This window comes from Plecotus auritus (genome assembly GCF_963455305.1).
Source record: "Plecotus auritus genome assembly, chromosome: 10".
Taxonomy (NCBI): Eukaryota; Metazoa; Chordata; class Mammalia; order Chiroptera; family Vespertilionidae; genus Plecotus; species Plecotus auritus.
In genome coordinates this window covers 26,104,954-26,129,684 of record NC_137785.1, presented here as the reverse complement: position 1 = coordinate 26,129,684, position 24,731 = coordinate 26,104,954, and the positions used below count along the sequence as shown (strand labels likewise).

Below are 24,731 nucleotides of genomic sequence, written 5' to 3'. Positions count from 1 at the left end.
CAGTATGCAGGACTGCAAGTCTCAAACACTGGTCCATTAAATTGAGCTTTAATGACAGTTTTTAGTTGTGTCTTTATTCACCTTAGTTCATTTATAAATTGTACTTGTTTTAAAGATCCTATAAATATAGAGTGACTCTCCCCACTAACGTGGGATATGTCGCCCCTCTCAGCATGGTATTGTTTTTTAAAAAGCAGAATTTCTTATAGGAATCTTATTGATCACACAGTAGTTACAAGAATGTCAGATACAGTAACATACAATCTAAACAAGACAGGCCAATTAATGTACATAATGTAAAAATATACATATTAAAAGTTAGCCATGTAGACAGACGCATGCAGCGGTAGGAGTAGGTGATAGGAGTTTGGGGGGTGAGGGCCCAACACAGTAATATTGCCTAATCCCAACATTATAGTAAATTTCCACTAACTGATACAAGTATTCCATACACATCTAAATACACAAAGGCAAATCATGACCTGCTACGTATAGTCTAAAAGTGGTCTGTGATCTTTTTGTGATATTTCCATGAAAATAGTAAATAATCATGCAGGTAGTAGGAAGTATTGGTTATTCTGGTTGGACTTGGGAAATGTTTAACTTTTGACATTAATATCTGTGAAGAGAATATATCTCCTTTTACTGCTTTCTTCACAACTGACATGCACTTAGAGTGGGGGAATTTCAATGGTTGTTTGACCTAACAGTGATAACTGAAATACCCTTTTAAAATGTGGTTAACTTTTTAACATTTTTTAGTCACACACTTAACATAAAACATGAATCATCTGCAGGATTCTGTAATTTCTACCACTATCCTAAAGAATGAAACTGATACAAGTGCTTGTTTATTTACCAAAGCAGGCACTATTTTGAGCTCTTTGATCAGAGAATATCCGAAACAGAAGAAATGTCACTTTTTTCCTCTGGGCCTTTTGAGAAACTTGACCAAAATAAGTCATTCAAGGTTTCCACTGAGCAGTGGTGTTACCATGTCTGTTACTGTCTGGAGAACAAACAAGAACTTCCTAACACTGCAAGAGCGTTGCCTTGGGTATACTTGATAGGAATCAGGAACCTTTAACACCAGTTCTCAGTTTTCTTATACACCTCCATTTAGCCTGCTTTTTGCAGACTATTATGGCAAATGTGTTTTGGGGGCTATGCTTGAGATTTCTCTAGTTGGATAGAAACCCTTCAATAAAAAGTTGGCAGGCTCTGACTTACTGTCTCTGAATGCTCAAAATGCAAGTTCCTATTGGGGAAAGAACATTAAAATAACTTCAAGATCTATTTTATTGGTAACTTAGAATGCAAAGTATTTTATTTTTAAACTTTAAAACAAGACAGCCTAGGTTAAATAATATAGTTTTCCAAAGCTGAATGTGCTCGCTTGGAGCTCAGTTTTTCTGCTTAAAGTACAAAAACAACTTTCTAAAACTCCTAGGCAAGACACTACTGTTTTGATGATCTGTGATTTAGATGAACTGATCCAATCTCAGTTGGTAACATCCCTTTTTCCCCCCGATGGTAAGGGTTTAAAAAATTCTAGAACAGATGCATTTTTCTAGTCTTACACTGACAATTTCATTCCAAATGTCTCCTGAGAGGCGTATACCATATACAGGAATCCATCTTCATCCTTCTCACTTTCATACACTTCCGATATCGGTGTGGACACACTCACCATGCTGTGCCCATTCACTAACAGGAAGAAGGCTTGATTAGCGTTGAGCTGTAAGCGCCTTCTATTGAAAGAAAATGTGAAAAAATATTGATACATCAATAAGTAGGGAGCATATGTAAAAATAATCACCCACTAATCCTATATAATAAAAGGCTAATACTATAAAATAAAAGGCTAATATGCAAATAATAGACCAAACGGCAGAACGACGGGTCACTATGACGCACACTGACCACCAGGGGGCAGACGCTCAGCGCACTCCCACAGGGGGAGTGCCACTCAGCCAGAAGCCAGGCTTACAGCAGCACTAAGGAAGCCATCAGTTGGACATCCCCCGAGGGCTCCTGGACTGCAAGAGGGTGCAGGCCGGGCTGAGGGACACCCCTGAGTGCATGAATTTCATGCACCGGGCCTCTAGTTGATTTTAAAAGTATAAAGATTTTGTAAATGCTGCTTCTGGCAAAATTAAGTGTATACCTCACCAATAATGACTAGTATTTCTTCTCACAAAGCACAAGACATTTTCTATGATTATATTCATGATCAATTATTAGTGATAATCCTTAATAAGTTATTCTTACTACCTTGAGTTTTAAACTATTATGCTGTCTGAAGAGTGTCATTAGTGTCTAAAATGTGAGAAAAATAGTTTAAAATATTTACAAACTAAGACCTAAGCTGGTACAATTTATTACCACTATACCAAATCTGAATTCTTTTACTAATTTTGCTACACAAAACTTGTAACTTCTCTGATTAAAAGACATCTACACTAGATGTTATGAAAGGATCAGAAGGGACATGAGATCTAGCAGATAAGAAATATAAAAAACTAAGAAATGAAACATCTTATGGTTTTATTAAGCTTGCATAATTTTAATCAGAACTAAAGATTTATCTGTAAGTGTGATAAAGAATAAGAACTTAAGCCCAGCTGGTGTGGCTCAGTAGTTGAGCATCAACCCATGAACCAGGAGGTCAGAGTTCTATTCCCATCAGGACATGCTCAGGTTGTGATCTCAGTCCCTAGCAGGGGACGTGCAGGAGGAAGCCAGTCAATGATTCTCTCTCATCATTGATGTTTCTCTCTTTCCCTTTCCCTCTTTGAAATCAATAAAAACATATTTTTTTAAAAAAGAATAAGAAGTTAAGTCCCGGCTGGTATGGCTTGGTTGGAGTATCAGGACGTCCCCTACATCAACAGGTGGTGGGTTCACCCTAGCTGGTTTGGCTCAGTGGATAGAGTGTCAGCCTTCGAACCAAAGAGTCCCGGGTTCGATTCCGGTCAAGGGCATGTACCTTGGTTGCAGGCTCCTCCCTGGCCCGGGCCATGGTCAAGGGCTTGTGCAGGAGGCAACCAATCGATGTGTTTCTCTCACATCAATGCTTCTCTTTCTCTCTTCCACTCTCCCTAAAAATCAATGGAAAAATATCCTCATGTGAGGATTAACAACAACAAAAAAGGTGGTAGGTTCAATTCCCAGTCGGGGCACATACCCAGATTTTGGGTTCGATCCCCGTGGGGCACACTCGGGAGGCAACCGATCAATGTTTCTCTCACATTAATGTTTCTCTTTCTCTCTCTCTCTCCTTCCTTTCTCCCACCTCCTCTCCTCTCTAAGATCAATAAAAAATGAGAAGTTACCTAAAGAAATAAAACAACAAAAAGGTGATTACCTAATTATCTTGATGAGTTCACTCATGTTGACATGATCAGGTACAAGAAACTTGGTTTTATCCAGGACAGGAAGCTGCTTCTCCCCCTTGTATCTTTCTATTATCACCTAGAAATGAAACCAGAAATGTGATTTTAAAATAGTCACTAAGGGAGAAAAATAAAATACTTCCTATGTTGTAACTGACACATTTGTTAGTTTCCTCATAGCTCTATATCTCTTATAAAATGGTACACAAGAGACAAAGTAACTGCCTCAGGGGGGTGAGCAGGCTGGAGGAAGAAACTGCTAAGTATTTTGTTATTTGGAACCATGAAAATATACTACCTAGTCAGAAAAAGACCCTAAGTTTCAGAACAGAGAGGCTGGTAGCAGCTTAAGTGTAAAGATATGAATCTGTCTGTACCAATTCTAATACCACCATTTCCTGTGGCATGGCAGGAACCTTAATAAAAGTGTTAAGGTAGTTTTTTTAAAAATATATTTTTATTGATTTCAGAAGGAAGGGAGAGGGAGAGAGAGAGAAACACCAATGATGAAACAATCACTGATTGGCTCCCTCCTGCATGTACCACACTGGGGCTCAAGCCGGCAATCTGGGCATGTGCCCTGACCAGGAATCGAATGTGACCTCCTGGTTCATAGGTCAATGCTCAACCACAGAGCCACACCAGCTAGACTAAGTTTTTTTAATACTAGAGACATGTTTCTTTATTTGACATGAAAATAATCCTAAGTAAATATTTGATAAGTAGAGGTCAAATCTTCAATTTGTTACTTGAAGATTTCTTTCATTTTGATATATTCTTGCTATTTCTTTAATTAAAGTCAAGGATCTTGAAATATGCAGGAAACAAAAATGGTTTCACATTATGAACTGAAATAAATCCATTAGCTCCTTGCCATACTTCCTTTCTGTAGAGAAAAAAAAAGTGAAGCTGTCATCACCTTCCTTGTTAAAATGACGAGTTTATCTATGGCTGTGTGTTTAGAACATGATATCCACAAGGAAGAATCAGTGGATAAACTATACCTGCCTAGGTTTAAGTGGTAGCAGAAATCAGAGCCAATACAGAAATCATAGATTCTTGGCCCAGAAAGAAGCAGAAGTAAGGAAAGAGAAGAAAAAATTCAAGATCTTATTTGTTAAAGGAACACACCGCAGTCTGGAAAATGCTAGATAAGATGACTTTGGGTACCTTCTGCTTTTAGCTGCTGAGTCTGGTCTGCTTGGAGAGAAGCTGTTCTAGCTGCTTCTATTCACTATTTGGTGGTGATATCCATGAAAATTCAATCACCTAAAATGACTGTTTTACTTTTCAGTTCTTCTTTAAGTTTTTCCTTTAACTCTTTTAATTGGGGAGACCAGATGTATAACTCAGAATAAGGCATTTTATTAGATCTGAAAGTACCTTCTCAAAATTTCACTTAATGGTAAGGACTATGGACAGGAGCACAGAAAAAAAAAGTCACCACTGGGGAATGAAGACTGGAGGACCAGGGAACTGCCTGTGCCGTGTCCATCCATCCACCCATCATATTCTCAACATGTGAGTGGCTGTGAGTCTGCTTCTCAAACTTGTGCAGTGTGTCACAAACACCTACATGAAAGTACAAATATGTGATTTCTGCAAAAAAACCTGAAACTACTAACAAAAAAGATGACTTTTAATGTACACAGATATTCACATTTCAAAAGGATTCTGTAGAACTAATTCTGGCAGACATTTGGGCTGGCTATTTGTTTCCAAGGGGTAGCACCTGTTAGTAAATAAACATAGCAGATACTTAAAAGTTAAAAAAACAAAACAACAACAAAAAACACTTAAAATTAAGGTAATTCCCAGAAGGCTCACCGCTAAGCCACATGTTAACCCCAAGTACAAGGACATATTATTGTGAAAGTTCCAGCCAGTCCAACCAGAACATGTCTTTTACTATAGAATCCTACAGGTGTGAAACTGCTGAGCAGACCCATCTTATTATCTTTTCTTTACACTTTACAGCCCTCCCACCCCCCCATGGATCTTTCATCTTCTTTTCCCTACTTTGGTATCAGATGACCAGTCAGAAAGCCAAACATGAAAGCTTCTATAGAATTTAGCAGTGAATTTCTTTTTTTTTCTTTTTTAATCCTCATCCGAGGACATATTTCTTTTTCCCTATTGAAGAGAAGAGGGAGTGAGAGGGAGAGGGGAAAAGAGAGATAGACAGACAGACATGGATTGGTTGCCTCCTGCACACGCCCCAAACAGGACCGGGGATTGAACTTGCAACTCAAGTACATGACCTTAACTGGGAATAGAACCCATGACCCTTCGGTGTGTGGGCTGACACTCTTAACCACTTAGTAGCAACACTGGTGAGGGCTGCATACATTATTAGCCACTGAAACATACATAGGTATCTGAAACTACCTACCGGGATTTTGGTCGGATGCTGCTCTCGGATAAGCCGGACATCTTCTACTCTTTGTTCTGCAATGAAAAGAGATATAGGCATTATTAAGGACCCTGATGCAGCTTGTTTCCTGCATTTTTGCTGGTTGAGTTCTATATCTGAATTCAGCTATCTTTATCTGTGGCAGAGCAAAACAATAGACGCATCTTTCTAGAATTGAAAGAAACCAAGCACTAACACTTCATATCCGGCAAAGGTTGGTATGTGAGGCCAAGGGCAATTATATGGAAACCAACATGCAATTAATTACATGGTTCTATCAGGAGTTATAAGACCAGAGAGAGAAAAGAATGCCCTATTTGAGTTTAAATAGTTCTGTACAATGCCCCAAATAAACACAAAGTCTACTGCTGAATATTTTTTTGAGAATATCTCTGTATTCTCCCCCTTAATATAATCACTTATTTATATTTTCAACTATTGTATTAGGCCAGTGGTCGGCAAACTCATTAGTCAACAGAGCCGCAGTTTGCCGACCACTGTATTAGGCAGTCTGTGGAATATAGGGGAAAAAAACAAGCCAAGTCCAGTTCTCAATAAAGTGACAATATAATTGGAGGGACATGTAATATATAAAGCAATACATGAATATGATTAAGATGGCATTAATTAAAACCTTCTAACAAAAATTAATAAAATCACCTTGATTAACTACGGTAGGATTCATTCTCATGGTATGTATTTGCAAATAAATGATCAATGTAATTGACTTCCTGAGAAAGTGCTCATACTAGTAGCCCCAGAAAAAAAAAAGACGCTATGACCTATTAAGTATGAATTTATTTTAACATCACTGCCATTTTGGTTTGGACTTTTAAAAAAAAAATTAGTATTCTCCATAAAAACTACTGAATTCCCATATTCAAATATGAACGTAAGTTCTATTTCTATTTTCCCATCTAACATGTCTAAGTCAGCTCTAAAGATAAACTACTAAATAAAAACATATTTGCCCCAGTCTGTGTGGCTCAATGGTTGAGCATCGACCTATGAACCAGAAGGTCATGATTCGATTCGCAGTCAGAGTTGCAGGCTCGATCCCCAGTGTGGGGCATGCAGGAGACAGCCAATCAATGATTCTCTCTCATTGTTGATGTTTCTATTTCTCTCTCCCTCTCCCTTCCTCTCTGAAATCAATAAAAACGTATTTAAAAAAAATAAAAACATATTTGCTATAGACAAAGACGACTGCAAATTCATTGATTCTTCCCAGTGCATATTCTTATTCAATACATGAGGATAAACATAAATTTAGCTATTATTAATAGTAAATTTAACCTATTGGTTTTCACCTGTGACATTGTGACTTATAACAAGAAATACATATTTGGTCCTGGCAGAGCTCCCAAAACCCTTATATTTCCCTATATGAGTGATAAAGATCTTTCTTTATTCATAATAAGCCCCTTTCAACCACACCTGAATTTATGTTAATGAGGTGATTTTGAGAAAGTCTTTAAGGATGGGGGCTGGTTGCCAGGGGACCAACAAAGATCAGAGGGTTCAAACATTCAGCCTCACTCCCTGACCACCTGGAAAAGAGAGGAGGTCAGCTGGTCAGAAGCACAGGTAACAACCTGCACTTGCAATTAGTCGTTGAAGTGTTAGTGAGAGAGGGGCAGTCTTGCGGGACTGAGTCCTTAACTTGCTGGATCTGAGGCTATCACCAGGGAGACAGTGTTAGAATTGAGATAAACTGTAGGACACCCAGCTGAACTGCTTGATGTGTGGGAAACCCACATGTCTGGTGTCAGAAGTGAAGTATTTAGCAGGATACCGAGAATAGAGGAGACATACAGGAGGAGGAGTCTAAGACCTGTCCCTATGACTCTCCCATCCAAGAAAAGGTACTCTACCATCCAGACTTAGTATCAGCTCTCTTCACAACAAAAATCTCCATATTGTTGCCGAAACCGGTTTGGCTCCGTGGATAGAGCGTCGGCCTGGGGACTCAAGGGTCCTAGGTTCGATTCCGGTCAAGGGCATGTACCTTGGTTGCGGGCACATCCCCAGTAGGGGGTGTGCAGGAGGCAGCTGATCGATGTTTCTCTCTCATCGATGTTTCTAGCTCTCTATCCCTCTCCCTTCCTCTCTGTGAAATATCAATAAAATATATTTTTTAAAAAAAATCTCCATATTGTCAGGGTAAATTATTTCAGAGGCTAGGGGAAATCAGAATTTAATTCATTCTAGCAAGTGGATGATAACTAATATACATGGTAATGTATTCCTTATTTAAAAACTTGTCCTAATGAATCTAAAAAGTAAATGAAAACATTTAGGCATAGCCCAGCTGGCGTGCTTGAGCACTGACCTATGAACCAGAAGGTCATGGTTCGATTCCCGCTCAGGGCATATGCCCAGGTCGTGGGCTCGATCCCCAGTGCGGGGGGAGAGGGGGGAATGCAGAAGGCAGCCAGTCAATGATTCTCATAATTGATGTTTCTATCTCTCCTTCTCCCTTCCTCTCTGAAATCAATTAAAAAACAAACATATTTGCCCTAGCTGGTTTGGCTCAGTGGATAGAGCGTCAGCCTGCGGACTAGAGGGTCCCGGGTTCGATTCCAGTCAAGGGCACATGCCTGGGTTGCGGGCTCGATCCCCAGTAGGGGGCATGCAGGAGGTAGCTGATCAATGATTCTCTCTTGTCATTGATATTTCTATCTCTCTCTCCCTCTCCCTCCCTCTCTGAAATCAATAAAAAATATATATTAAAAAACACACACATATTTAAGCAAGCAAACCAACAAAAAACATTTAGGCATAAGGGAAAGATTTTTTTACACAAGGAAACTGATTTTGGTAAATGAAGAAAGAAAATCAAAATAGGTTCTAAATGAAAGGCTTCAAAATCAGAAACTATAGTGTCAAAAGTTTTCGTTATTTTGATTTATCCCCAAAATATGGCCATAAAAGGAAGACAAAAAATGATTATTTTTATTAAAGACAAGTGACTTCTTTAAGGTGAAAAGAGTAACATAGGAATGTCTTTATAGTGTCTTGGCCAGGTGCCTGAAGCAACTGAGTAAATATGGTATATGCTAATACCTCACTCTTACTGATTTTAGAGAGAGGAAGAGAGAGAGAAACATCGATGTGAAAGAGAAACACCCATCGGTGGCTTCCTGTACACCCCCTACTGGGAATGAAGCCCACAACCTGGGCATATGCCCTGACGAAGATTCAAACCAACGACCTCTTGGTGCATGGGACTACGCTCAACAAACTGAGCCACAAGGCCCAGGGCAATAACTCACTTTTTAAAGTTATCTTCAGAGGTGAATAGTACATTTGACAGGAGCATACCAACAACACAGATCAAAAATTCTTTTAACTCAATTATTTTCTCAGTGCTATAATCTGTTTATTTGTCAGACTGCCCCTGGCAGTCAGGGACCCAGCTCTAGTCATCCCTGTATTCCCCCAGGGCTCAAGCTTATACACAGAAGATAGCTAACAAACAAAAAAAAAACTGTAAAATGGAAATACTGCTCCAAATGCACATCAAGATGCACTTCCCCAGCCCTAACTGGTTTGGCTCAGTGGATAGAGCGTCAGCCTGCGGACTGAAGGGTCCCAGGTTCGATTCCGGTCAAGGGCATGTACCTTGGTTGCAGGCACATCCCCAGTAGGGGGCGTGCAGGAGGCAGTTGATTGATGTTTCTCTCTCATCGATGTTTCTAACTCTCTATCCCTCTCCTTTCCTCTCTGTAAAAAATCAATAAAATATAATAAATAAATAAAAAGATGCACTTCCCCAGATTCCTTTCCCTCCTGTCTCTAAGAATCCTCACAAGCCTTACAAACAGATAAAAATGGAGGACAGGAGTCAAAGGCATCTTATTTTACCAACATATCATTTGCAAAGTTGCTTTAAAATTCCCCATAGCATTTAAAGTAAAACTTCACTTACATTTTCCAGGATTAATTTCACTGAGTGAAATGAAAGCATAATAAGTATTTTCCCAATCTGTTTATAAATCATAAACATAATATCCAACCCATCGTGGAGTGCTACCCAGGTTTTGGCATAAATCTCTCTCCAGTCTACCTATTAGAGTTGTTGAAGCTATTTTAGACCAACACAAACTTCCCCTGACCTGAAACATGCAAACTGTTTCATTATTTTTTAATATTTATTTCTTTAAAAGAGTTTTTGTTCACTTTTAGAGAGAGAAGGGGGAGGGAGAGAGAGAAACATGGATGTCAAAGCAAAACATCAATTGGCTGCCTCTTGCACACCCCTTACCAGGGATTGAGCCCACAACCTAGGTATGCACCCTGACGTGGAATCCAAGCAGCAACCTTTCAGTGCACAAGACAACCCCCAACTGAGACACACCAGCCAGGGCCAAACCCAATGGAGAAGCTTAAGACCTACGTTTATCATTGAATCTCAGCAGAACAGTGTCTGGGAAACAGTTTTGATATTAAATAAACTGGCCAACTCCAGAAGAAAATGGAGTGAAATTATTACAACATCTGAGAAGACTGAATCCAAAATTGTTTGGTCAAATACAACTTTTCAAATTTATTATATTTTTCAAAACATCTGCAAGGATTCACTATGCATCTCGACTCAGTATTGATCCACTTCATGTACTGGAAATGATGGCTACCTACCCATGGAAGAAAATCATCTCACAAGTTTAAAAGGACAAGTCCAGACTCTGCCACTAGGTGGACCATGTTCTTCACCTCTCTGGGCCCCACCCAGTTTCTTTAGCTACAAAAGGGGTTGTTTGGGGTGGGCCCTAAGATCCATTTCAACCCTCTCAATCATAGTATAAGACATCAACAGAGCTATATTCAATTTTAAACTAACTTAAACTCACTCACTTAGAAAGATAAAACTGCTCAAGCTAACTAGGGCTGTTCTTAGATTCTACAGTATAGAGCAGTGGTTGGCAAACTCATTAGTCAACAGAGCAGCAAACGAGCCGCGGTTTGCCGACCACTGGTATAGAGGTTCTCGCCAAAGAATTAATCCCCCTCTTTTACTGTACTACAAATCTCTGAAAACTCAATTATCAGTGCTCTTATGAAAGTCAGGAGCAAAGAAAGGTAGTAGTCATTAAGAGATATTTGATACTTTTCTGCAAAATGATTATTAAAGAGATCTTAGAAAAGGGGGTGAGGAGGAAAGGTGAGGTAAGGAGAAAGCACAGATACAATATACAGAGTGGGCAAAAGTAGGTTTACAGTTGTTTGTATGAAAAATGGCATGCCGAATATGATTATTACAATAGCTTTATTAATACAAAATAATGTCTTAATGGCACAGTAAACCTACTTTTGCCCACCTTGTATGTAAGATACACTAATGGGAAGGGGGTGAGGGGAGGGGCATTCCTGCTTGTTTACTTCCAGAGTCACAGGTTCCAGGTGAAATCCTTCCAATTAATTAGAACTTACTTCTCCAGAATAACCTAAAAATCCTTTAAGCAGAGGAAAGTATAGTTTCAGTCATGAGAAAATGGGCATCTTTCCCACACAAATGTCCCCAGTTAACTTTCAAATGGCAGAGTCAGTGAGGATGGAAGCCAGATACTGCAAATCTGCTTTAAATGCCATTCTCAGGGTTGCAAAAAAGCTAAATAATAAAAGTTCACTAAGGTCTCTAAAGGGAAAATTTCTAATTAAAAAGGCACCTCTAAGTCTTCTTAACCAACAAACTACCTAAGGAGTTGTTTAAAAAGATATGCTCAGCAGGCCAAGATGAATTTTATTTACTGGAACTTCTCAGGCACAAGAAATCAAATACTTATCAATCCTGAGATCTAGAAAACCATATCCAAGCTCAAATGAATGCTCACCTCTTTCTAGACTCCAGAAATCTAGACAAAGGTATCACTGCTTAAGACGGTAAAGATTACCGCGGGACCTTCTCTGTGCAGTGGAAGGAACCTGGTGCTTCCCTCCTCTACCTGTCCTCCCCGAGCTGCCATAAACAAGTCCTACAAATAGACATCCACGGAGGCCACGTTGTTATTGCAGAATTTTCTTGCTAAAGAGCACTAATCACTTACTTCTCATCATTTTTGTGGAGCAGTAATTATTATGATGTTACTTTCAATTTCAACCAAATACCAGAAAGCCTGAGCTGGGTTTCTAGTCTTAAGTGGGAGAGAACTGATTTGATTTACTGCGGGTATAAAAGTAAGAATGCAGTGGCAAGCCAAGAGGAAAAGCCACCCACCCTAGCTCTACTGCCACAAGCAGATCACGATGTCCCGCCCGGCAAGTCCGGTCCACATTGGCCAGAGCGGGGGTGCAGAAACTGCAGATTCAGGGGCTCCCCAGTGTTCACTCCTTCTCTCAATTAAAGCACTGACGTTTTCAGTGCCCACATGGGATCAGGACAACTTACCTGGAGATGATTCACTTGCATCCTAGAGCCACCACTTCAAAGGGCCTGTCACAGCCCAGCGTCCGGGGGCCTCCCCACAGTCCAACACTTCTCACATGGGATTTCGCTTTTTGGAGGGGCAGTCACCCCGCACCTCCTAGACTAGAGGGCTGACCAGGAGCCAAAGGTGATTCAGCACCTCCGCAAAAGCGCGCCCTCGAGGGACCAGGTGTGAATGCCCCAGGCCCGGCTCGCACCCCACCCCGCACCACCCCCTTCCCGCAGCCCTCTTAGCCCTCCTCGCGGGCCCTTCCTGGAAACCTTCGGCCCGACGGTCACCCGACTCCGTCCTCAACCCCGCGGCCTCTCAGGCCCCGAACCCTCAGCCCTCCCGGCTCAGCCCGGCGCGGCCCTTCGGCTCCTCAGCCCCCACCCTTCCCCTACTTCCGCGGCCCGACCCCTCGACTCCTCAGCCCCCGGCCACCCTTACCTTAGCCCCGCGCGGCCCCTGAGCCTTCCACCCGGCCTGGCGTCTGGTCCCCGCCGCCTAGGACCTCAGCCCTTCGGTACCAGGCCCTCCGTCAGCGCCCAGCCCCCCAGCCCGGCCCACCGCCTCGGCCTCTCAGCCCTCTCCGGCCCCCGTCCACCTCCGGGCCCTAGCCTGGCCCGCCGCCTCGGCCTCTCAGTTCTCTCCAGCCTCCGTCAACCTCCGGGCACCCAGCCCGGCCCACCGTCTCGGACCCTCAGTTTTCCCGGGCCGGGCCGCCCTCACCAGCCCCGGCCCTCCCTGCCGGGGTACCCACCGAAGGTGCGGCGCTGCTTGAAGGTCTTCTCCGACGGCATGGCGCGCGAGGCTGGAGCAGGCGGCGAGGCAGAGGGTCCCGCAGCTTTAGGTGGCGGAGGTCCCGACAACGTCGACCGCGACTTCCCTTGTGTTTCTTCAGTCCGCAGCCGCGTCAAGTGACCGGCGCACCGCCCCAGGAGGCGGGGCCAAGGGTGGACTTTGCCGCCGCCATAGCGTGCGTGGCGGAAGCAGGGCCGCGCGTAGAGCCGGAGGCGGGGCGTGGGGTGCGCCCTGCGCATGCGCGCGGGAAGGACAAGCGCCCAAGTTGTCGGTACCAAGAGAAGATGCTTCCTTGTGTGGGGTGAGAGGGAGCCTGCGCTCCCCCTCGCCCCACAGAGACGCGTGGGTGTGCCTCTCGGGATCCCTGTCATGTCGTGCTGTCCCGCGTGGCTAGCTGCTCTGAGTTCGCGTGCTAGTGTTTCCAGCGCTCCGTGCTGGTGGCTCTTAAGGACTCTACCTGATAATATAGTGTTTTTGTGCTTCTATCTCAGGGTATCACTGATCTAGGAACTGCTGGTTTTTGTTTGTATTCTTTGGCTTACCAGATAAAGCACATTCAGTTGTGTGTGTGTGTGTGTTTTAATTTTAAGAATCTCCACTAGTGACTTCTGTCACATGTTGTCCGGGTTATTTCAGTATTTGTTTACTAGAAGCTAACTTTGGAATCTCTTATCTAGGCCAGCTTTTAAAATGCAAGTTATTGGAGGGTAACCCTTATTGAAAGGAAAAACCCTTAGCTATGATTAAATTAACTAATTTCAGCTGTTAAACCACTGATTGCTGGACAAGTCTTAAGTTTACCAACTTTGGGCCTTTTAATACAAAAAAGCTAGAAAATAGATTTAGAGCTGTTGGTGTAATGTCTTGTGCTTTGTTGAAGGTGTGTTTATTGAAAGTGAGAGTGCTGTGGTAGTGAAAGGTCTGTAGAAAAGTAAGGGAAAATCAAACCCCTTTCTATAAAATAAAAAAAAAGTGAGTGTTTAAAATGTGTTCATAAAAGTCCATCTAAGGAATGCTGGTTGTTTGCTCTTTTTGTTACTATTGGAAATTGAGGTTTCTAATAGTGTAAAGTTCAAATTACATTGGAAAGAAATTGAATGGTTTGATAATAGAAGGTATAGGTATGGAAATATATTTTGAAGGAAAAAGTAAGTGAATTTTCTTAAGTTGGTTATTTCTGAATAAGTTAAAAGGTTTCTGAGAGTTGTAGAAAGGTTTGTGAAAGTTATCTATACTAATAAAAGGGTAATATGCTAATTAGACCGGATGTCTTCTGGACATCCTTCCTGACAAAGCCGCCTCAGCTGCAAAGGGCCGGAGAGTGAGGGCCTAGCAGCCACTGCGTGCCAGAAGTCCTGCCTCTGTGCGTGAGCTGCACAGGAAACACCTTTTCTGACTGCTCATTGGCTAAGCTTGCAGTACGCCACTCACTTGGGTAATAAGAATCCAAGAAGGTGATCTAGGGTTTTTCCACCTCACTCCTGGAGGAAAAAACGAAGGTCCGCTGCTGGAGGGGCTAAGAAATGTCATATCCTGCCCTAGCCGTTTTGGCTCAGTGGATAGAGCTCGGCCTGCGGACCACAGGGTCTGGGTTCGATTCTGGTCAAGGGCACATACCCAGGTTGCAGGCTCCTTCCTGGCCAGGGCCCAGGTCAGGGCTCATGTAGGAGGCAACCAATCGATGTGTCCCTCTCACAATGATGTTTCTCTCTGTCTTTCCCTCTCTTCCATGCTCTCTAAAAATCAATGGAAAAATATCCTCAGGTGAGGAAGGAAAGAGAGAGAGAGAGGAAGAAAGAGAGAAAGAAGGAAGGAAGAAAGAGAGAAAGAGAAAGAGAGGGAAGGAGGGAGGGAAGGAGGGAAGGAAGGAAGGAGGGAAGGAGGGAAGGAAGGAAGGAAGGAAGGAAGGAAGGAAGGAAAGAAGGAAGGAAAGAAGGAAGGAAGGTCATATTCTATGAAAGAGACATCTTGGAAATGCCTAAAGAAAGTTGTCATTTTTTCATGGTGAAGGGACTGGAGTCCATGTTGATGAAAACACCTTGGCAGCTGCAGCGGCTGGCAGTGGCAGCAGCAGCGGGGTGATGGGGGTGGCGCCTTCCTCTGATCAGCCAGTTGCCTCCCACAGAGGAGCGGGCCTAAGCCATTCGTAGGACATCCCCTGAGGGCTCCTGGACTGTGAGAGGGGGCAGGCTGGGCTGAGGGATCCCCCCACCCCAGTGCATGAATTTTCATGCACTGGGCCTCTAGTAGGTTTATAAAGAGAAATGTTAAAAGAGAGTTATACAGATGACAGAGGTCAGTAAGCCTGGACAAGTGGAATAGGGAAACAGCAGTTAGCAACCACTTAGAAAATCTAGATGCCAAGTAGTCTGCAGCCATCTAGTAAGTCCTATGAAGAGTAAATGGTTTGCATTGGAGAGTAAATAGCTTACATCACCCTACTTACAGAGACAGCAGAAATCCAATTAGTGCCATTTGCCGACCACACCCAAGGACAAATGAAATTAAGAGGATAAATCTCGTTTTGGTATATCAGCATAAAGCTGATGAATTCTACTAAGATACTCCTCTAATGCTCAGTCTATAAAACTCCTCAAAATGAAGGCCCAGCGTGTGATCTGAATAAATAAATTTAAATGTCAAAAGTAAGCTAATACTGAGTTAGAATTTAGTTCTTTTCTACTTTGTTATAAACACAAGGATGTACGCATCTTCCAAATATAAGGAGACATTTTAAAAACAATTTTGGCCCTAGCTGGTTTGACTCAGTGGATAGAGCATTTGGAGGGTTCGATCCCTTGTCAAGGGCACATGCCCGGGTTTCAGACTCAATCCCTAGTAGGGGGCATGTAGAAGACAGCTGATCAATGATTCTCATCATTGATGTTTCTATCTCTCCCTCTCCCTTCCTGTCTGAAATCAATAAAAATATATAATAAAGTAAAAATAATTTGGTAAATTATATATTTTCTCTCTACCTTATCCCTCCAGAATTTGGCAATTCTTAATGAGTGAATCATGGCAATACATTTCTTTGTATGAATTCAATAAGACCAGTTTCCAATTATAATTTTGTCAACCAAGACTTTGACTGGAATGCCATGTCTGAGAGAGACATGCCTGGACTCAATATTAGCAGAAAGCCTTAGGAAGGAAAACGACTTTGAAGCCAATAAGAGCCCCTTGGAGAAAAGCCTGGTACCTTGCTTGATCACATAGTTCATGGTAGTCTTTCCAGGTAAGGAATAAAGATTGCTTTCCTGAGAGATGGTAAGAAAGGAACCTCAAGACATCATTGGGGACCTCAAGAACTTGAGGAATTTACCCACATCTACAGGTATTGCAGGAAAACCTGGTGGCAACTAGGTGGCTCAACTTCTTTGGCCTGAGGGGCTCATTAAAGTTCAATCATGAGATTCCAGCAAACCAGATTTTAAAAGAGCCTATACAGTCAGTTGCTATTCTTACTGTGTTTATGTAAATAATCATGCCAAATTGAAACTAAACTTTTTAAAAAATATTTTTTATTGATTTCAGAGAGGAAGGGAGAGTTAGAGAGAGACACAAAAATCAACAATAAGAGAGAATCATTGATCAGCTGACTCTTGCATGCCCCACATGGGGTCAAGCCTGAAATCCAGGCATGTGCCTTGACCGGGAATCGAACTGTGACCTCCTGGTTCATAGGTCAAGACTCAACCACTGAACCACACTGGCTGGGCCAAATTGAAACTAAACTTAATGCAGTAAATGAATTGGTCTTAATATGACACTTTAATGACAATGAGGGTGGTTTTAGGGGGAAATTTTTTGTTTCAATAGACTCTAATACACAGTTGTTAATATTAAAGTAATTCAGTTAATTGTCTTCAAAATTTTATTTTTCACCTATGAATTGAACTGGATCCTAAATTTATTTCATTTTCTAAAATATTTACCTACAACTCTCCAAACTAATGCTTCATTTTATCCCATCCTTTGACTTGGAATCAGTGAGTACTAAAATGCTTTTCCTTCCACTGGACCATTTGTCATAATTCTTGTTGTTCTAGCTTTGCCCCAATAATACTAAGATTTATAACCCAGTTTGGCTCCACCAAGTTACAAATCCTACTCATATTCAGAGAATCCCACCTCTAGACACCATTGCCATCTCCTTCCATGTCCAGGCCTCATTGTCTCTCTAACAGAGAGCAAGGTTCTCTTGGCTCTGAAGAAAAATGTCACTCCCTTTCAGCAGCTACAGAAGAGACCCTGCACCCCTTTTCTCTGAGAGATTTCTGAAACAAGATCCTTGAATGAGGGAGGGGTTGTTGTAGTCAGACAAACCTGAGTAGAGCAAGGACAATGGGCCAGGTACAGAAGGTCACTAGAATGGAAAGCCCCCGGTGCCTAGTAATGGACAATCAATTATAGGGTGACTTTTCATCCCCTAGTATGTCATTGGTCATGCCGTTTGGACCCCCTGACCTTTCCTCCCTCGAGATAACATCTAGGCCTCAATTGTATTTCACCTCTAAGTCCAGATAAGCAATAAAACCAGCCACAGCTGATGTCAGGACCAGCTGCATTGAATAATGATGCCCTGCCCTGGTGCCAGCCAATCAATCACTGGAGGCTACAACCCTAAAAGGACACACTTGGAAAATTGCTGAATATTCTATTAAGATCCTTCCCTGGGACCTCCCCTAAATTCTCAACAGTAGAGTATTCTGAGAATCAAATCAATGATTTGGAATATGAGGAAGCAAAAAACACCTAATCAGAAGAACAAAAAGAAAAAATCCAAAAAATATGAAGATAGTGTAAGGAGCCTCTAGGACAACTTCAAGCGTACCAATATTTGTATTATGGGGGTGTCAGAAAGAAAAGAGAGAAAGATATTGAAAACCAATTTGAAAAAAATAATGACAGAAACTTCCCCTACCTAGTGAGAGAAATAGACTTACAGGTCTAGGAAGTGCAGAGAGTTCTAAACAAGAGGAACCAAAAGAGGCCCACACCAAGACACATCATAATTAAAAATGCCAAGGGCTAAAGACAAAGAGAGAATCTTAAAAGCAGCATGAGAAAAGCAGTTAGTTACCGACAAGGGAGTGACCATACAACTGTAAACTGATTTTTCAACAAACATTGCAGGCCAGACGGGAGTGGCAAGAAGTATTCAAGGTGATGAATAGCAAGGTCCCTACAACCAAGATTACTCTACCCAGCAAAGGTATCATTTAGAATTGAACGTCAGATAAAGAGCTTCACAGACAATAAAAAGCTGAAGGAGTTGCCCACCACCAAAACAGTATTACATGAAATGTTGAGTCCTAACCGGTTTGGATCAGTGGATAGAGCAACTGCCTGCAGACTGAAGAGTCCCAGGTTTGATTCCGGTCAAAGGCATGTACCTTGGTTGCGGGCACATCCCCAGTAGGAGGTGTGCAGGAGGCAGCTGATCGATGTTTCTCTCTCATTGATGTTTCTAACTCTCTATCCCTCTCCTTTCCTCTCTGTAAAAACTCAATAAAATACTTCTTTTAAAAAAAAAGAAAGAAAGAAATGTTGAAGGGCATTCTTTAAGATGAGAAAGAAGGAACAGGAGGAGGAGTGAGAGGAGGAGGAGAAAAAATATGAATATAAAATGGCAATAAATACATAAATCTTATCAACAATTGAATCTAAAAATAAAAGAATAAGGAATCTAATGAACAAAATAAACTGATGAATAAAATAGAACCAGAGGCATGGAAACAGAACAATGACGAATCTCAGAGGGAAGGGAGTTGGAGGGGGGGCAGAAAGAGATTAACCAAAGATCTTATATGCATTGCCTATGGGCACAGACAATAGGGTGGTGAAGGCTGGAACTGGGTGGAGGGGGGCAGTGGGGGATAAAAGGGAGTCATCTGCAATACTCTCAACAATAAAGATTTTTAAAAATAAGAAATAAAATCCTTAGGATGGAGGAACCGATGCACTCTCCCTCCCATGCCTTTCCCCTCTCTCTCCACCCAGGCACATTACCATTAGCTTCCTCACTCCCAAGCTCCAAGAGCTCTTCATTTGCCTCTCTAACTTGTTTCCTAAGCTCATTTCTTCTAGGAATTACTTTTTCTAACTCTGTAATTTCCTCAATAAATGTTCTCTTACAGTTTTGCATCTTGCTCTGAATTCTTTCCTAACCAGAACCCAAGCACTGAGGATGCTGAACCTAGTTTCGGTAACCCCATGGGTCAGACATCTGGTGCCATTCCTGCTGCTGACAACACATCTAGATGAACAGCAATTGATTCTTTGGCTGTTTTTGCTCTTTAATATCTAATACTTTGAAAGATTACCATATTTCCAGGGTTTTGGCCCTTTTAAGTTTGTAAAAACCTTTCTTTTTTTTTAAATTTTATTGTTTAAGGTCTTACAAATAGTAGTACATATGTCTCTCTTTTTTTTTTTCTTCTCCACTGACCTCCCTCTCCCCCCACCGCGGCCTCCCCTACCTGCCGGCACTTGCCCTCGTACTCCCACCCCCAGTGTCTTGAGTCTGTTGGTTATGCTTATATGCATGCATACAAGTCCTTCGGTTGATCTCTTACCCCCACCCCGGCAACCCGCCCCTACCTTCCCACTGTAGTTTGACAGTCTGTTCGATGCTTCTTTGCCTCTATTTTTGTTCAACAGTTTGTAATGTTCTTTATTATCCATAAATGAGTGAGATCATGTGGTATTTATCTTTCACTGACCGGCTTATTTCACTTAGCATAATGCTCTCCAGATCCATTCATACTGTTGTAAATGGTAAGAATTCCTTCTTTTTGCCGAGACCGGTTTGGCTCAGTGGATAGAGCGTCGGCCTGCGGACTGAAGGGTCCCGGGTTCGATTCCGGTCAAGGGCATGTACCTTGGTTGCGGGCACATCCCCGGTGGGGGGTGTGCAGGAGGCAGCTGATCGATGTTTCTGGCTCTCTGTCCCTCTCCCTTCCTCTCTGTAAAATATCAATAAAATTTATTTAAAAAAAAAAAAAAAGAATTCCTTTTTTTTTTACCGCAGCGTAGTATTCCATTGTGTAGATGTACCACAGTTTTCTAATCTATTAATCTGCTGATGGGCATTTAGGCTCTTTCCAAATCTTAGCTATGGTAAATTGTGCTGCTATGAACATAGGGGTGTATATATCCTTTCTGATTGGTGTTTCTGTTTTCTTGGGATATATTCCTAGAAGTGATATTACTGGGTCAAGTGGCAGTTGCATTTTTAATTTTTTGAGGAAACACCATACTGTTCTCCACAGTGGCTGCACCAGTCTGCATTCCCACCAGCAGTGCATGAGGGTTCCTTTTTCTCCGCATCCTGGCCAGCACTTGTCATTTGTTGATTTGTTGATGATAGCTGTTCTGACAGGTGTCAGATGGTACCTCACTGTTGTTTTGATTTGCATATCTCGGATGATTAGTGACTTTGAGCATGTTTTCATGTGTCTCTTGGCTTTCTGAATGTCCTCTTTCAAAAAGTGTCTATTTAGGTCCTTTTCCGATTTTTTGATTGGATTGTTAATCTTCCTTTTGTTAAGTTTTATGAGTTCCTTGTAAATGTTGGAGATTAAACCCTAATCTGAGATAACATTGGCAAATATGTTCTCCCATACAGTGGGCTTTCTTGTTGTTTTGTTGATGGTTTCTTTTGCTGTGCAGAAGCTTTTTATTTTGATGTAGTCCCATTTGTTTATTTTCTCTTTAATTTCCATTGCCCTAGGAGCTGTATCGGTAAAGATATTGCTACGACAAATGTCTGCTATTTTGTTGCCTATGGCTTCTTCTAAGATTTTTATGGTTTCTCATTTTATGTTTAAGTACTTTATCCATTTTGAGTTTATTTTTGTGTATGGTGTAAGTTGGTGGTCTAGTTTCATTTTTTTGCATGTATCTGTCCAGTTTTCCCAAAACCATTTATTGAAGAGACTGTCTTGTCTCCATTGTAAGCTCTTGCCTCCTTTGTCAAATATTAATTGAGCATACTGGCTTGTGTCGATCTCTGGGTTCTCTGTTCAGTTCCACTGGTCTATATGTCTGTTCTTGTGCCAGTCCAGGCAGTTTTGAGAACAGTGGTGTAAAAGCCTTTCTTATATGCCTGTTTGATAAAGTAATTGGAGTGTGCTAATATGCATTACTATAGAAATGTATAAAACATTCTAAGATATATTTCTCAAAGTGGTTTTAATACAGTTGGGATTTTTTTTCTTAATAGAGAAGCAAGTATGTTAGAGTTCCCATGTAATTAATCCACACCAACAAAACAATGATGTTAGTTGTAGCTCTTTATTTTGCGAGTGTCTACAAAAGAACAGTGCATTTGTGCATGTGTCACTTGCTGTCTCACGTTTTCTTTTTTCCTCTTTCTGTCACAGTTCTTTACCTTTAAAATCTGATAATATACAGTTAATAAAGAACACTTGGACATTTTATCTGGTTTCCAAAATTCCAAAGATTTAAGCTCCCAGTGTATTATCTTGATTGTTTTTATTCTATGAAGATTGAAAAAAAAAATCCAGTAAGTGCTTATTATGTACCTACCTTCTGCCAAACACAAAATGATCAGTTTTGAAGTACAAAGGGATTTTTATGATATTTAGTATTCACTGGTGAGTGCTTTCTTGGCTTAGTGCTACTCTGTAAGAAATGGATTTCTCATTCTCTTGCTGGATAACTGTTCCAAATGCAAGAGGGGGAAATAAATTATCTGGCATATGGGAGTGGGGGGAAGGGAAGGAGAGTTTCATATTTTCCTAGTCCCTTAAGCATCCATAAAGCTAAATTACTGGGAGGCCTTGGTTCATTGTATAGCCTCAAGGGCTGTGCTAGTGTTGGGACCGGATTACGCTTTGAGATTTTCAAGTACTGAAGTCCACATTTACAGTGTCTGTTATAGTCCTATCCCTAACCTTGAGCTCCTACTTGAATCTAAAATCACATATCCTGCCTGGCCGGTGTGGCTCAGTAGTTGACTATCAACTTATGAACTAGGAGATCATGGTTGGATTCCGGTCAGGTCACATATCCGGGTTATGGGTTCAATCCCCAGGAGGGAGTGTGTAGGATGCAGCCAATAGATGTTTCTCTCATCAATGATGTTTCTTTCCCTCTCCCTTCCTTTCTGAAATTAACAAACATATATTAAAAAATAAAATAGAAAAAAACCCTAAAAATTTAAAAATAAATAATTAAAATAAAATAAAAACACATATCCCTACATATTTCTCAGGAAATCATCCAATACAGTTGGTGTGTAAAGATTTCTCATAAGAATAACTTCCATTTTATTTTTATTTTTTAAATATATTTTATTAATTTTTTTTTAACAGAGAGGAAGGGAGAGGGATAGAGTTAGAAACATCGATGAGAGTAACATCGATCAGCTGCCTCCTGCACACCCCTTACTGGGGATGTGCCCACAACCAAGGTACATGCCCTTGACTGGAATCGAACCTGGGACCCTTCAGTCTGCAGGCTGACACTTTATCCACTGAGCCAAACCGGTTAGGGCATAATTTCCATTTTAGATTTAGCATATTTGAATAAATAATTAATTAAACTTAAAATGTACTACTTAGGCCCTAGCTGGTTTGACTCAGTGGATAGAGCATCAGCCTGAAGACTGAAGTGTCCCGGGTTCGATTCTGGTCAAGAGCACATGCAGGCTCGATCCCCAGTAGGGTGCGTGCAGGAGGCAGCTGATCAATGATTCTCTCTCATCATTGATGTTTCTATCTCTCCATCTCTCTTCCCCTCTGAAATCAATAAAAAAATACATTTTTTAAAAAAGTATTACTTAAGGCCCTGGCCAGGTTAATTCACTTGGTTTGAGCATCATCCCAATATGCCAAGGTTGCAGGTTCAATCTCCCATCAGGGCACATACAAGAAGCAATCAATTAAGGGTTGGGGGTATGGTGGAGGGCATGGAGGGGATAAATGGTGATAGAAAAGTTAAATTTAAAAAGGTGCAACAAATGAATGCATAAATAAGTGGAACAACAAATAAATGTTTCTTTCCCTCTCTCTAAATTTTTTAAAAAGGTAACTTTGGAAAACAAGTGTGCTTGAGTGTATGTGAAAAATTTCATGTGCCTCAGATTACAGTTTAATAGAAGTTTGATGTAGTGAAAAATATTCAGATAATAGATATTGTTCATAAATTATTTTAAGGTAGCTAATGTAAACATAGTATGATTTATTTTTAGTTGAATAACATAAATATTACAGTTCCTTGAAACAATACATAAAGGGAAAAGCAAAAACACATCTTTCACTTAAATTTATTTAGTGTTTTGTCCAGGAATCTCCTGGTGCTTTTAAACTATCACATAATCATTTTAGAAAGCCAAGCAGTGTCAGTTTTAAATAACTCTCAACCTATTCCTTTTTCCATAACATTAAATGACCCTAATCATGGGGGAAATAATTTAACCGATAAAAATTGAATGACATCACAGCATTATTGATGCAACGCAGCTGTAAATCATGCTATTTCTAAGAATCTGTTAAATGGGGCGCGAAACATTAACCTGCTCTAGAACACAGAGTTATTTTTGCCACACTCAATATGGAGGGCAAGTCACACTGAGAAGTAGTTCACCTCCTCAGGCCTGTCCCGCCTCTCCTCTTTCTGATTGGAAGACATATTTCACCCTGGAAGTCCTCTGGGACACTATTGGCCAGTTGTCCAATCTGTCCTGTGTCATCTCTTTGCTCTTTAGAACAAGTAAACAAACAAGTATTGCTCAAGAGGAGTGCTTGAGCTATTCTCAGAAAGAATTCAGTCAGGAAGATTTTGCAGTTGACACCCAATAGGTGCAGTCTGTGGGAGTGTCTTCACTGGTTCCTGGGAGGTTTTGTGAAAGAGGCACTGTATTAGAATGCTTCCTCTCCCTGTGAAGCTCTGCCTCAGGGGTTCAACTTTAGAAATCAACAAACTAGTGCAGTGGTTGGCAAACTCATTAGTCACCAGAGCCAAATATCAACAGAACAACGATAGAAATTTCTTTTGAGAGCCACATTTTTTAAACTTAAACTTCTTCTAACGCCACTTCTTCAAAATAGACTGGCCCAGGCCGTGGTATTTTGTGGAAGAGCCACACTCAAGGGGCCGAAGAGCCGCATGTGGCTCCGAAGCCGCAGTTTGCCGACCACGGAACTAGTGCATACAGGAAAGCCATGGTAAATCATTCAGATAACCTAACATTATTTCTTAAATGAGTGAATAACAACTGATGGAACTGGGTAACATTCCAAAGGTTTGGCTGTTGTTGTTGTTTGCTTGTTTAATTCTAAATACATTACAATGGATTGTTTTTCCGGCTTTTGCCCATATAGTATATGCGACTGTTAAGGGATGTAACTGTTCAGACTCTTGTTTTAAACCATGAACATCTTGTTTAGCCTATGAATGTTTTCCGGTCATCCTGACTGTTTCTGCTGGGCAATGGATAAGATGACATTTTTCACATCTAACAGCACGCATCAAGTTAACATGGTTTACTACTTTCAGTGACTTTCTAGGCAACCAATTGAAAAATGCCCTGCCCTGTATTCTACTTATTTCCTTAGATGTTATCAGTTCTCACTAACAAAGAGTTCATTATTGTAATATTAAAACAAATGATCTCTTCTATCTAGGTTTTCCTTATTTTAGTATGACCCTCCTTAGTGTTCTTTGTAAAGGATACAAGTT

At 41.2% G+C, this 24,731-nt stretch overlaps 1 protein-coding gene across 1 annotated transcript; it reads right to left on the bottom strand.

Moving 5' to 3' along the window:
- Positions 1-24: 24 nt before the first annotated feature.
- On the bottom strand, positions 25-13,311 carry MAP1LC3B (microtubule associated protein 1 light chain 3 beta). The gene is made up of 4 exons (XM_080646064.1): positions 12,979-13,311; positions 5,788-5,843; positions 3,368-3,474; positions 25-1,751 (listed from the first exon to the last, which is right to left on the bottom strand). Exons 1-4 carry the CDS (start codon positions 13,256-13,258, stop codon positions 1,577-1,579), a joined length of 618 nt encoding a protein of 205 aa, XP_080502190.1. The 5' UTR covers positions 13,259-13,311; the 3' UTR covers positions 25-1,576.
- Positions 13,312-24,731: the final 11,420 nt, after the last annotated feature.